The sequence below is a fragment of the Sinocyclocheilus rhinocerous genome, unplaced genomic scaffold (assembly GCF_001515625.1).
Source record: "Sinocyclocheilus rhinocerous isolate Xijiao unplaced genomic scaffold, SAMN03320098_v1.1 scaffold502, whole genome shotgun sequence".
Taxonomy (NCBI): Eukaryota; Metazoa; Chordata; class Actinopteri; order Cypriniformes; family Cyprinidae; genus Sinocyclocheilus; species Sinocyclocheilus rhinocerous.
Genome location: NW_015641028.1, coordinates 619,618 through 634,835, shown reverse-complemented (window position 1 = coordinate 634,835; position 15,218 = coordinate 619,618). Strand labels below are relative to the sequence as shown.

At 36.8% G+C, this 15,218-nt stretch overlaps 2 protein-coding genes across 2 annotated transcripts; one reads left to right on the top strand and one right to left on the bottom strand.

Moving 5' to 3' along the window:
* Positions 1 to 211: 211 nt before the first annotated feature.
* Positions 212 to 7,136, bottom strand: LOC107754111 (26S proteasome non-ATPase regulatory subunit 11B-like). The gene is made up of 12 exons (XM_016570432.1): positions 7,025 to 7,136; positions 5,329 to 5,430; positions 5,041 to 5,237; positions 4,129 to 4,186; positions 3,665 to 3,859; positions 3,413 to 3,468; positions 3,174 to 3,236; positions 2,963 to 3,088; positions 2,787 to 2,822; positions 2,262 to 2,313; positions 1,251 to 1,393; positions 212 to 1,097 (listed from the first exon to the last, which is right to left on the bottom strand). The coding sequence occupies exons 1-11, from the start codon at positions 7,113 to 7,115 to the stop codon at positions 1,251 to 1,253; spliced, it is 1,119 nt and encodes a 372-aa protein (XP_016425918.1). The 5' UTR covers positions 7,116 to 7,136; the 3' UTR covers positions 212 to 1,097.
* Positions 7,137 to 8,576: 1,440 nt separating this feature from the next.
* Positions 8,577 to 11,594, top strand: LOC107754098 (cyclin-dependent kinase 5 activator 1-like). The gene is made up of 2 exons (XM_016570419.1): positions 8,577 to 8,814; positions 10,183 to 11,594. Exon 2 carries the CDS (start codon positions 10,362 to 10,364, stop codon positions 11,274 to 11,276), a length of 915 nt encoding a protein of 304 aa, XP_016425905.1. The 5' UTR covers positions 8,577 to 8,814; positions 10,183 to 10,361; the 3' UTR covers positions 11,277 to 11,594.
* The last annotated feature ends 3,624 nt before the right edge of the window (positions 11,595 to 15,218 follow it).

Sequence of the window (15,218 nt, the reverse complement as noted above, 5' to 3'; positions counted from 1 at the left end):
CAATCACAATCACATGCAGGAAGCTCTCAAATCAACACTGGACTTCAAAAAGTCATTTAAAAATATCATTCTCCCACAAGAATTTACTTTTTTGTTGTTGAATATTTATAATTGCACACTAAACAGAATAAATGAAAACATAAATTATTTTTTCCAAAGGATGTGTGAACGTATACATTTACAGGAAAACAATGAGTTTTAAAAAAAAATGTACAAAACATTGAATTTTAAAACAATATTGATGGTATTTAACTTATACAATAGTCTACTGCCGGCAAACTAGAAATGGAGTTTGCATTGAGATACTGATCTGAAAAGATCAGAAAAAACAACAAACAAATGAACAAAAAAGAATAAACTTCAGTGCAGACATAAATGTGTGTTGGGGAAAAGGTTATTTTAATCAAAGAGGACTAAAACCTTTGTAGGATTGGGCCGTTTAATATAACCACCCTACTTGGCAAACAGTACACTGTAAATACAAAACTGTAAAGACGGTATAATGCAAAAAGTAAACGGAAAACAATACTCGATCGTACGAACTTAGAAAATAATTTTCTAGTGTGTGTGGTAATATGATTGGCAACTGTGCTTATTACAGAGCCTCTTCCTTACAGCCAAGTTCTTTTGAATCTCTCATCTATTAACAATCATTTAGAATGTGCATCCATAAAATGAAGAAAAAAGGAAAAAGATATGCACTACTGCAAACAACCGATGAACCGCAGATAACCGAAACCCAAGAGTCTGTATCACAAAGTTGCTGTAATTAAAAAACTTTCAATGTAGAAGAGCTATACAGTTCTATATGACATTTTAGGATTTTATTGTAGTTGTACAACATTCCCTGATGGCCTGTGTTGGCCGTTGAGAGATACAGAGAAGAACAAAAATTCAGAGGATCAGAAAGATGAAATTGTCCACTTGAAAGAAAAGAAACATTAAAAACTTTCAACTGGGGAACAAGTAGATCTTGCTCAATGTTGTCCCTTTTTGCTGTGAGAAAAAAGTTCCACATGTTGGCCATACACACATACACACAGGCAAACTCACACGCATACAACCATTTCACGCAGCAGCAGCCTCTGACGCTTACTCTGCGGGAAAGAAACATGAAGATACACTTAGAAAATCAAACAGATTCAGATTACAGAATTACAGATAAACATTTAACCATATTTCATAACAAACATGGATGTTTAGAGAGCAAAATATTTGTGTGTGCATTTTATTTTTTTAAAGTTCCTCACCTATGTTAACTTCTTAGCCTTGTTGTACAGTGAATCCACAACTTTGCTCATGTTCTGTATGGTTTCTAGAGCTGCCTCGTAAGTCTTGTCCACAGGGGGCTCTTCGAATATGATGAGCACTCCTTCACCTTGGTCAAGAATGCCTGTAACAGTAGAAGTCCATCAGGCAAATGAATTCAAGATATTTGGGGGATTTTGCCACTTTCATTAGATTTAGTTACATGCTGTAGAGGAGCAGGAAATTATTAGGTGACTTCAGTCATGAATAACTGTTATTATTGGTTTATAAACTCCTAAAGAGGCCATTTAATGCTTTTTAATACTTTCCTTTAATGTGTAATGTGTCTATTAGGGCATGTATAAGGCCCCCACAAAGGGGATTTATTCTCTCTAACAGAGAACACCGCTTAAACAAAAGACTGAAGTCTAGATATTACTTCCACAAACGTCTACATAGCAATTTGAAAAATTAGCATAATGCCCACTCAAAGTCATATGCAAAGAAAGAGGGCAAGGCTTTACAAAATAAAAACTTACCACTATGAAACGGTTTACTTAAGACAATCTACATTTTCAAAATCTGACTTGGGCTCGAAATAATATGGTAAAACCAATGCTATAATTAACGGTTTGTGTTTGCAACTGCTTTGGAAGCCTCAGACGCTGATTGTGGTAATGGACGTCATACATGCTTGATATGTATGGCCAATCACAATGCACTGGGTCAGCTGTCCAATCAGGGCACTCTGGGCTTTTCGGCATGGAGAAACATTGTACAAACCGGAACTCAATTAGAACATACTTCACGTTAACCTATTCTAGTACAACCAAAACAAAATAATGACCCTTTAAAATAGCATCATATGGCCTCTTTAAAATGAGGGAATTAAATCAGTGCTGTGGTGTCATGGTTATCAATGCCATGCTCAACAGTCGAAACAAATATATTATTAAAAACTAATTTATATTATATATAACATTTTATAATAATAAAAAAAAAAAAAGACAAACCATGAAATTTTTTGTCCAGGATCATTTGTGACAGTTTCCTCTCAACATCATCCTGTGGGAAACAAAACAAATAACAGAAAGAGATGTATATTTTAGTGATCATGTATACATGGTAATATAGTCAATGTTCATTTCATAACTTATCAATTTGTTGTTATTTTGTGGTGGCATTGAAGGCTGCAATCCTGTGTCATTATGATTAAAGCTAATAACAGTTTTAAAGCTATAAACCATCCACTTGTCATGACATATTGACCATCCAATAATACTGTTTCCATGTCTAAGCCTCTAATCTGTTTCTGAACACTACCTGAACAGCCGTTTATGAGCACAGTTCATTTATATCACACCTTCAAGCTGAGCTTTTAAAAACATGATTTATTTTGATAGTACTACAGCGTACCATTAGTGTATAATAGAGCTATTTGTTGTTTGCTTTTGACATCTGAAGGAGCATTTGGACCTGGAAACAGTGATGCATGACCTCTGGATAAAAGCTTATGAACAGAAGAAAACAGTTCGTACCTTTGAAAGTTTGATGAGGCCTGCTATATGTGTTATCTTGAAAATAGAGAAAAGGGGGATGGGGGCATAAAAAGGTTGTAAGCTTTGGTTCTTTGTAAATTAAGTCTTCAAAAACATAACATTAAAAAAAAAAAAAAAGATACACTTTAGGATGAAAACATCCATGCACACACTACCTGTACTCTGGAAAAGGGCTCAATGACCCGAATGAGATTCTGTTCCAGCAAATTGTCATAAAGCTTGGCCAAATGTGTGTTGATGATGGGGTCGTCCCTCAGCTCTTTAGTGTACTCTGTCAGGGCCTTCATGTGTGAAAGAGCAAGCAGAAAGCTGAGCATGACATCAAAGACTTCAATTAAAAATGTATACAGACAGTCAAAATCTCACCTTTTCAAAATCTGCTAATGATCTGTTCTTGCTGGCTTGTGCTATACATCTCAGTGCATCGGTCTGATGGAGAAAAAATTACAGGGCACAACTATAAATGAGCACTTGCTCAGAAAAAAAAAGTCAAATGTGTAGCAGGTTGTTAAAAGCAAACATAAAAGCATGGCGCACAAAGAACCGTGAAGTGCTGCTGCAGAGCATTTGTTTAGAAGTAGTAATTTCATCTATAAAAACCTCACCTGTCGCCCTGCATATCGCAGAGCCAGTTTGCCACTGATCAAGGCCTGTACCTCCTCTGGCCTGGAAGAAAAGAAATTAATACTTTTATTCAGCAGGGATGCATTGTATTGATCAAAAGTGACAGTAAAGACATTTATAAGGTTCATGGATGATACCTGGAGTACAAGGGTGAAACGGTCACATAGCAATAAGAAACACACTTCCGATTTCAAACGCACTTGCAAATCACTAAACTGAGAAGTGAGACTTGCCTGACTGCATATCAAGAGCCGCTTGGAGCTTTGGGGGACAGTAAATGGCATTGGCGGTGGTTCTGGCTGAGGTGAGGGCAGCCCTGGCTTTGGGAAGGTTGCTGAGAGCGTGGAAGGTTTTACTCTCCAGCAGCTGAACCTCCACCAGCAGAGCTTTATCATCCATCTTCTTCAGCTCCTGTAGCAATTGGGAACCTAAAGAGAAAGAACAGAGATTGTCATCTTAAAGTTTCAAGCACATCAAAAGTACTAGAGTGTACAACAAAAACACAGAGGGATCCAAACGACAGAGTACACTAGTGAGGATGCTTTTATTTTGCAATTTTCTAATTAAAATTGCAAATCGTAATTTGTGCAAAAAAGTAAAAAAAAAAAAAAATTTGATTTTCAGAATTTCTTAGTATTTGGCTCAGATGTTTGAATCCCACTACATGTACACATTTATTTTTCTACATCATTCTTACCCAAATGAAGGGCTTCCTGATATCTCATTGTGTCAAAGTAGAGTGAAATGAGTCGAGCCTGATGAAAAAAAAAGAAGGAATAATGATAAACTATATTGTTGTCTACTGCTAGTTAATTAAATTAATTAATTTAGTTAAGAATATTTTTAAATGTCATGATAGCAATATTATTATTCAATTTAAAATAAATGTTCTTTTAAACCTTCTATTAATCAAAGAATCCTGAAAAAAAGTTTCATGGTTTCCACAAAAATATTAAGCAACACAACTGTTTTCAACATTGATAATAAGAAATGTTTTTGAGCAACAAATCAGCATATTAGAATGATTTCTGAAGGATGGTGTGACACTGAAGACTTCCATCACAGGAATAAATGACATATTACAATCTGTACATTTTAAGATAAAATAATATTTCACAAAATTACTGCTTTTACTGTATTTTTCTATCAAAAGTTCAGCCTTGGTGAGATGTAAGAGAGGGGAAAAACATATGGAATAATGATTAACTCTTTTGCTGTCTACTGCTAGTAATTTTAATGTATAAATTAAGAAATAAAAAAAAATGACTGTTATTATAACGGCATAATAAAAGTAGCAAGCCACAAAAGGACAAAAATTACAGATTTACTTTGTTTTATTATTAGACAATGAAAAGCTGTGGCAAAAACAATGAAACACATGGAGTGGCTTATTGCTTTTATAAGCTCACCGTTTTAAGGTTTTATATTAATTTGGCGTAGTAATATACAATTCACCTGATATCAGTTCAGTTCAGCATAAATAGGTTCTTTTATGGCATCCACTCAGATCTTAGTTGGAACTACCCATTTTATATTAATTACTGATCCATGATTAATTATTGGCTGATTGAGATGACAGTCCAAAGCTGTTTATGCAAATTTAGTTTACCTCTAGGGCTTGTCTGAGGAAGGTTCTTTTCTCAGCTTTAGCCCATTCGATGCATTCCAGGCACAGCTCAACCTCCTGGCCCGTGGCAGCCTCCATGTCCAGAAATAGATCCAGGAGAGAGCGCACCAACCGTGCTGCCTTTGCCTTGCTTATGGAGATCAGGAAAGGCCTTACAAATTTCAGCAGGCCACCAAGCTCTAAAGTAACATGCAATGATAATGATGTGTCACAACAAAGTAAAACATTTCTATAGCAGGAACAGCATCCCCCCAGAATGTTGATCCCAACCTGCAGCTTGTCCCGTCTTCGCCAGGAGAGTGCCCAACTCCAGGATGCTCTGCTCCTTGACACGAACCGCCTCTTCATCATCTTCCTGGACATCTCGTCTCACTGAAAAATCCAGACAAAGTGAGAATACAAAGTTTAGTAACTAAGGCCAACAACCTTTTATAAACTCTCCCATCAATATAAATGAATTGACCTGAATATTGTAAATATTTTATTATTTAATATAACGTATGCTGCTGTTGCAATTAAAATTATTAAATAGTAAATACAAAATTAGTAATATAATACAACATTTTAAATGACAAACAAAAATACATCAAGTGTGTTAGATAATGACTGTATGTATAACTGATGTAAATTTAAAACATTTGTAAATAGCACATTCAAGAAACAAGTAAGCAACCATTTATGTCTTAATAATCTCATGTGAGTGTAAACGATTTTAATTATATGTATCAAAATAGCTGTTTAATTGAGGGGGAAAAAGCTAATTAGTGAATTTACCTTTATAGATAAAGTGTGTAATTTCTGCTGACCCTTCTAATGACTTTCAACAGCTTTCCCTGAACACTCCCCCCATCAGCCATTGGTAGAACAACACATATTCCCGCCCCCAAACTCCTGCTATTGGCTGTGTCATTGTTGGGCTTGTCAGGGTGCTCAAAATAAAAGTAATGTTTTGACAACGTCGGTGTTTTTCGGGAAAATCAACCTACAAATTGCTTGCTTATAGCTGTCTCTGTGCATTTATCTGGGTTGAATACTTTAAAGTCTAAAAGTATAAATTTAACCTTTAAGAGTAACTTGCGTAATAATAACCAAGTTCCTATTCCTAATTATCTCATTTAATCTAAATTTGAAACCAACTTGTCATTATGTTACTCATAAGAAAAAGACGAAAACAAGAATCAGGTTGACATGAAAGAAACTTAACAGGTTTTGGAGACGACAAAAACAAACATAAGATGGCACATAATCGGCACAAGTTTTAATTAGTCAAAAAACAACCGCTTTAACTCTACCAAACTAGTTATTTAATCTAAGACTGCTCGTTATGCCCTAATTAGCAAGCCCATTTATTTAATAAAAAATAATTATGATTTCAGCAGACAAACAGAGAAAGAAACAAATCTCAGTTAATGTCACGACAGCAAAAACAGAAATGTCAAAGCTTGCTTTAAGGTTGGTATGAAAAACGTCAATAAAGTTAAGATTGTCAAAATACGCCAATCTCAAAATAAATTGTCATCAGTGGAGCTATAATTAATAATACAAAATTAAAATAATTCCCAACTATATGTGATAAAATGTGCCTTGGCCTGGAAGGGTGGCTAATATTGCAGGCTAACTGTCCGTACACACTGGTTGTGTCTCAAAACGTTGTGAGCTGCCTAGTTAGACAGTTTTTAGCGAATCGGAGGTGCGTTCGAACGTTCGGTTCAAATGTTAAAGCACGCACAAGAAGCCCAAACAGCTGTCTTTGTTCTATGCTCGATTCGAACTTCCGAACGCGGCAATAAGGTCCAAATATGCTGCCTATGGAGGCAGCTCACTGGGTTTTGAGACGCGCGCACGCACACAGTACAGTGAGTCAGCACCGGCTCATGGCTCCCCAGCCTTCCTAATAATGAAGCATTAAAGTAGCCATGCAGAGTGAAAAGTAAAGTTTTATCAAAGAATCTAAAGACAGTTTTACCTATTGAATGTAAAATGTCAATAGAAGCGTTTCTGTCTGTGCTGATGAGAGACTGAGCTCTCTGAAACTCCACCACTGCCACGGCTGCCATCTTCCCTATTCAAAAATCTCACTACCCACAAGCACTTGCGAGCCCAACCGGAAAGGCGTCAATACGTACGCGCGTGTGTGCCTGCGGTGGCAGTTTGGGTTTTGTAGTATTTTTCGCTTTTACTTTTCTAGTGCACTACTGAGTACTAAAACATTTATATCTCAAATATCGCAATATTATTCTAAATTCTGTTATTATTACTATTACTTTATTAAGACTACTACTTAATTTCGTAGGCTACCATGCTGCTCAGAGAATTTCTACAGTTTTATTGATTTATTTTTTTTTGTTATTATTGATTTATTTATTTATTTTAATGGTCAGCAGGTGGTGACAAAGACCCCGATGCTGAAATAAATGCTGCTATAAATAAGGTAGCCTAGTGTATGGTTATCCTTATGCCATTGACCATCCTGCCTGTTTATGGGTGAAATCTGTGTGCTTCTGCTGAATGAATACACATACCCTGCTAACAAGGAACGATTAAGTAATTTGGCTAACGTTCTGGCAAAATTATGAACAAACATTCTTCCAGTAGCTAACACTAGAACGTTCACTCAAAGTTGCCTGGTCTTTTTAAACAGGCCTACATGTATAAGGATATTATAAAACACAAAGACATCTGAAACATTTTGAAATAATTATGTTCGTCTGTGGTTTCGAAAAGCAACATTGCATTATATCTGCAAAATAATCAAATGAAACGTTCCCCTTAATGTTGTCTTTAAAGGTCATATTAAAAAAGAATGTTCAGGGAACATTCAAAACTAACATTTTCATAAATGGGAATGTATCAAGACTTCATATAGCCTAAAGAATGAGGTTTTTTGAAGTTCTTAAAAAAGTTCCTAACAAAAATGTTTTATATAAAAAATTCCTATGGTGACTTTTCTGCATGGTGAAGCAAAAATATAAAAATAGTGACCAAATCCAGAAAAAAATGCCAGATAATCTCCCCACACTATCAACAAACCTGGGTATCAATTTTTCAACGCTTGTCTCAGTCCTAGCAATAATGTAGGAGACCGTTATACTTAAATAGTAGTTAAATAATTATGTAGTAAATAAGTATATACACTAGGCTATATTTACATAAATATTACATTAAATTATGTTTATTTACCTGGAGGACGATATAAAATATTTTAGACAAATGTAGGCCCTAGCTATAATTATAAATACATAGCTGTCTCTTTATTCTGTTCATTTTTAATTATTTTTAACTTTAACTAACCTAAATAACCTCCAAGTCTAAAAGTTTGTTGTGATTGCCAAGTGCGCGAAGGTGGGGCAGTAGGCTAAGCAGCATCCCTAAATGAAGAACACAGCACAGGGAGGCGCTCTAGCACAGGTTTTCTGACGGCAGTACGCAGTGCGCGAGCGCGGCTCTGACAGCCAACATCAACCTAAATCCCGTATCTGCTGGTGTGGACCAATAGCACAGCTTCACAGTTCCCAGCATCCCCAGACCACTGGAGCACATACAGAGACCTCCGACAAGACGTGAAGGTTGTTTTGTTTGATTAAAAGCCTATTATTCCATTGGAATTTAGGCTTCCTGACAATCTTAATATTCAATCTTTTTCTTGGGGTGGCTGATTTTGCATCTCCTTGATGCGCAGTTTATCAAGGATAAACCCAGATAGCCATTACTGCGGCTCTTGTTTTGCCAAAGCATCGTGGAGGAGAGCAGATGTCTGTAAGTGAGCTGTTTTTCATCGAAGCTTCTGTATTCATAGATGTTATATTTGCTTGATTGTTGGTCGTATTTTAAATACATTACTGTATTCTTATGGGAATTGTAAGCTGACTTGGTCAACATTTATTTTGTTGATTTATCTGTCTTTCTATATTCTAATTTTGTTGACGTGATGATGAAAACGAGTGTCAGTAATCTCTCGTGCTCATGTAAACATCACAGGGAGGATCACACATTTTCAGAACCTTGGACAGTGGCCGACATATTTGAGCAACGTACAAATACATTATAGTAGCAAAACAGATGGGTTTTTTGTGTGTGTGTGTGTGTGTGTTTTGTTAAATCATCTACAAACATGCATTGAATGAGAATGAGGAATGAGAATATTAAATGTACTATTAAATGCAAATTTACGAGGATACAATGGAGTCAGTATTTACAAGAGGGCAGTAAACAGTGGAATCTGCAATCATGGCGATGTCTTTATTTATGTTCATTGGCGGGTTTGAGTTTGCTGTGTAATTTCTTTATAAACGTGGGTTGTAAATTATGATATTGTAAGTGTGGTAGATCTACACAACAAATCAATTGTTTATATTGTAGGAAACCGTGCAGTTTAAAAATAATGATTTGATTATTATTGTGAGTGCATGTCAAGGAATAAAGAATCTATGCCTCTTACTTAAATCTATGACACAATACCTTTATAAGGCCTGTTTTCAACATAAAAAAACAGTAGAGTGCTATAGTCAAATTTAAACCACCAAGAAATATAAAAAGCAATTTTAAGTTTGCATGTGTAGAACAGGTTACATGAATATCAATAATATATGGACATTTTTGACTTAAGATAATTATTATAATTATTTGACACCTGAGAAAAACCCATTGTCAAATCATCTTGGATATAGCATTAATAATTTAAGATTATTTTAATGAAAACAAAATGCCTAATTGCCAGGCAAGCATGCAGTATTATGTTGTTAGGGCACTACTACAGGTATAACCCTTTATTTGTGTTGATGAAAAAATGGATAAATTGACTCAAATTTAACATAACAAAGACAAGAAATATAAAAAGGCAACAATTAGATTTATATCATGAAGATAAAATTTACAGGTATTATATTATAAAGCATCTTTTATTCTGAAGAGACTATATTTTGCACAATTGTACTGCATACACTGTGCGTTCTGCAGTATGAAAAGTCTGTGATGCTAATCAAAATACACACTTATATCATTGCTATATTAAAAGGACTGTATTAAAAAGTATATATTAAAATGTGTCAGGAAAGCACCAATTTGATTAAAAAAAAATTTTTTTTTAAAGTATATGTATTTATACATGCCTTTTTTGTTTTACAGGCTTTGCAGTGACACAGCTCTCATCTATCCCATTGTCATTCTTCTTTAAATAGAGCACCAACCTAAATTTGGATGTCTAATACAGATTGAACTAGTCTCAGGAAGCAGTGGGGCTCCAGTTTGGCACCTTCTTTAGCTGACCCCTAACCTTGAGATTCTGATAACCTGCTCCCAGCATCATGGGAACCGTGCTATCACTTTCACCCAGCTACCGGAAGGCCGCCCTGTTTGAGGATGGCCCGGCCACCGTGGGCCACTACATGGCGGTTCAGAACAGCAAGAACGCCAAGGACAAGAACCTAAAGCGGCACCCACTCATCAACGTTCTGCCATGGAAACGAATAGTAGCCGTCTCAGCTAAGAAAAAGGGGTCTAAGAAGGTGCAGCCTAATACCGGCTACCAGAACAATGTTTCTCACCTCAACAATGAGAACCTCAAGAAGTCACAGTCTTGTGCAAATCTCTCCTCCTTTACACAGGACCAGTCGAGTCCATCAAACCAAGGCTCCAAAAACTCCAACAACACAGCTTCCTCGGTCAAGAAGGCGCCTCTTTCCAACTCCAACGTTGCTCCCGGGACACCCAAGAGGGTGATCGTCCAAGCCTCCACCAGTGAGTTGCTGCGCTGTTTGGGAGAGTTCCTCTGCCGGAGGTGCTACCGACTCAAGCACCTTTCTCCCACCGACCCAGTGCTGTGGCTCCGTAGTGTGGATCGTTCTCTGCTGCTCCAGGGCTGGCAGGACCAGGGCTTCATCACTCCAGCCAACGTGGTTTTCGTCTACATGCTCTGCCGCGACGTGGTCTCCTCTGAAGTGGCTACGGAGCACGAGCTGCAGGCCGTGCTGCTGACCTGCCTCTACCTGTCTTACTCTTACATGGGCAATGAAATCTCATACCCTCTCAAGCCATTCCTGGTGGAGACCTCCAAAGAGACATTCTGGGACCGCTGCCTGTCCATCATCAACATGATGAGTGCCAAGATGCTGCAGATCAACTCGGATCCTCACTATTTCACCCAGGTCTTTGCAGACCTCAAAAACGAGAGCCAGAAGGAGGAGGAGAGGAGTCGTCTGCTCATCAGCCTGGACCGGTGAGGGGGCTCTGGAGATGTCTTTGGTGTCACTCTCGTCTGGCATTTTTTTCCAGGGGTAGTTCAGCCAAAAATGAAAATTCTGAGAAATCTATTCACCCTGATGTTATTCCAAACCTCTATGCCCTTTGGAATACAGAAGAAGACATTTTTAAAAATGTCTCAGTGTTTCTTAGTCCAGAAACAATGGGGTCCAACAGGGTTGTTTTGGACCCCATTGACTCTCATTGTAGACTCTTAAAAATAAAGGTTCCAAGAGCAGATCTTCGCAGCGATACCATTAAAGAACCATTTTTAGTTCTTTCAATTCTTAAAGAACAATTTCTATTAGTATAAAGAACATTTTAAACATCTAAAGACCTCTTTTCCACTATAAAGAACTTTTTGGAGAATGGAAAGTTTCTATGGATGTTGAAGGTTCTTCATGGAAGAATAGCTACCAATAAAGAACCTTTATTTTTAAAGCGAAAACAGTATCTCCTTTTGTCTCTTCTTCTTTTAGAGGGTGAGTAAATAACAAAATTTTCGGTTTTGGGTGAACTATCCATTTATGTAGCTCCTACATGGGTGGAATAAATAATGAGATGTCTTTCAGTGTATTATTCACATTCATACATTTTATAGGAAGCAATGGGTGATGCTAATGTTGTTCAAAAGGAGCAGTGGGTCTTTCATTACCTTTAGCAATGGCAATTTTGGACCTGAATATAAAGAAATGCCAGACTTGAGTGGACCAAATGCTCTTAAGTAGAGAATATTTAAAAGCACTGACAGAAAATACTTCAAAAGACACAACGAGACAAAAAGAACACAACTTTGAATGTGGACAGGAATCCAGCTGTTGTCAAGCTGACTTCTGGACACTTTGCACCAAGATCCTTGCCACCACTCTCAATAGAAATGGAGACTGATTCATAATCAACAGACACTTGTTCTCCTGTGTCCATGAAACCAGACACTCACTGAATGCTAAACACCTTGATGTTGCAAATTCTGTTACAGCCAATTGCAAAAAGGGAAGAGGTGCGTCTGAGCGTCAGGTTGAACGTGTTTATGTTCACAAGCCACACACAAAGAATAAAGGGAAATGACTTTGAGGCCAGCATTGAAAGGAGAGGTTGTCAGCACATTTGTAAGAAAGACCTACTCTATTTTCATCCATGATACAGAGTTAAACAGATCTCTCCTGTGGTTTACGTAATTTTTTTAAAACAACTGTATTCATCTGAATGCACACTCAAGCCGGATGATGTACTTTGAGTTTTTTTAAGCCGACTGCATATGTGTTTAGGGAATGAAATATGAAAAAAAAAAAAAATCAAGTTAAAATAGTTTATCTTGCTATGCCTGCTTCAATGAGCCATTGTTTTGTCATTTTGTTTTGCACTAGTTTCAGCAGGGGGCTCTGTACAGAAAAGCCTGTAAATGTATCAAAAACAGTGCCATACCTTTGATGAAAATCATGTAGGTCTAAAAACATACCAAAGGCCGGCAAACTTTGGAACGGTAGGATTGTCATTAATAAGTATCTATCGGAATCGTAATTTATTGTTATTTATTAATTATTTTCACACATTTCTCTCTTGCATTTAGAGATTTTAGTAATGTGTTGTTAAAAAAAAACAGTGCAGCATTTAGATCGATGGCTACCTTTTGGTGGGAATGAAGATTACGGTTAATGCACATTTGCATTCGAATGAATTATTCAAGGCGATAACGTCTATTCTAACAGACCATTTTCAGATCTGAGAAACACCAAGGTAATTCATCATAGTGACAGACTATCGGTTTCAATCAAAATGAAATACCTGAAACCAATTTCTCTGTGAAGTACTGTTGGGATGTTCTACATATTAGCACTGCAAAAGCAATCATGAGTGATTAACCCATGACAACACAGACGATAACAAGCTCCAGGCATTAAACTGGATGAGATGTGGTCTATTTCTGGAGATGAGCAGCGATTTCTATCACATTTACATAGAGGAATGGTTTTTGAAGTACCAGACAATATTACAAACTTACATTTACAGCCACATTGATGACATCAATCAAACTGGATCTGGGTTATCAAGGGAAAATGTGTGTTATATGATCTATTTGCCCGCTTTAAAACATCTCAACAGTGCTAAATTGTGCATGCTTTCTTTCAGTAGTTATGTATCTCTTTCTTTGTAGTCAAAAAAAAAAAAGAATGTGACAGTCATATAAGCAAACATTATTATGTCTCTGTTAATTCATGCAAAAGCCTGTTCTTCTCATGATATGAAAGTGGGATGGATGGATTCCATGTGACTGCTTGCCCTGCTGCATTGCTTTAAGTGACTAAAGGTCGAGGAAGCCAATAATTTACTCAAAAACGTGCCAGGGGAGGTTTGGATACGGGACTTGCACTTTTCTGTGAGCGATTTGTCTGAGGAGACCGCAGGGGTTTGAGGTTGTGGGGGCTAAAGTAGGTGAGCCCTTCTTCACCGCTTGCCTGCTATTATTTGCCCCCAGCCCACAACAATGTGCCATTTTTTCACTTGCATCACAGAGTAGTCCTTTGAAACAAAGAAAAACACATAAAAAAACGATAAGTAAAAGACTAAACTCCTGTCAAACTCTCTCTGTATCTGTTGCGTAATTCTTTGTAGAACTGAAAACAGTGTTACAAAAAAGGATTGCATGAGTGTGCGAGCGCGAACGAGTGTATTTGTATAGAAGAATGTGATGTGTGTAAGTTGATTTTCTAGGATCAGAGCATGGCCATGCTTATTAGAGGGTAGGACTCTATAGTATCGGGCTAGAGTTTGACAGGCGGGTGGGAGGGAGGGAGGGGTTACGGATCTGTTACGGATCTGTTACGGTTTTGTTCTTTTAAAAAAGACGCAAATCTGTTGCTGTAACTTTTTGCATTTTGTTCCTGCTTATTTTTATTTATTTTTGTACTGTGATGACAAATAAACTGATGCACTGATAATTAAAGATACACCACGGTGTGGTTGTTTCAGAAAGGTTTTAGCTGACCTCACCTAAAGAACACTATAATTCTCAGCTGGACTGTCCAAATTGTATCTAGTCACATTTGGGTGCAGGGCTGTTACATAAGCAGATTAGCAACAAGAAAACTTATATTTTTCCAATTATGTGGTCTCGCATTATCACAGATCGGTTTGTTTAGGATAATGGTAGCTTGTTAAACAATAACATTTTCCTATTATAACTTATACCACTGAAACTAATAAATGATTTGCAGTAAAAACATTCTATTTTAAAATATTTGCAAGCTTAAGAGGAGAGTGTCAATCTTCCCAAACTACACTATTGAGCATACATTTAGGGCAAGTGGCAAGGCCAGAAATCTCTAATTAGCCAATGTGGGTGGATCTTTGTGAAATAGGGTGGACCTTTAATTGGTGTCTCTATCAAATTATATAATAATTATCTATCTAAAATCTCGTATCAAGTTATACATAATTATATGTGGGTTTTTGAATGAATAAACACTCCTAAGTAATGACAGCAGTTGAAAAGATATTTCTAGAAGAATAAAAAGAGTAGCCTTACTAATTTATAATATGAAATGCCATGTAGGGACTCGCTAAACCTTTTTAGAATATGTTCATTTACAAATTCACCAGAATGAATCAGTTTTCAACGATACACGTCAAATGGGACTGAATTGTTTTTTAAAAAGCTGTATGTGAGAGAGGGTTGTTTAGGACGAACTTTCCAAAGCTACATATAAGAAACCGATTCAATAGAATGAATTGGACTTTTTAAAGCGTCAAATGAGAGAGTCGTTTCAGACAAACCGATTCACTCGAATGAATCGAACTTTTCAATATGAAAAGACGAACCAATTCGCTAAAATGAATTCACTAGAATTACCAGCGATAGGCTACTTACATGTGAGCCGATAGTGAGGATGTTTACCTCAACTCCTTCGGCAATAAGATAATAT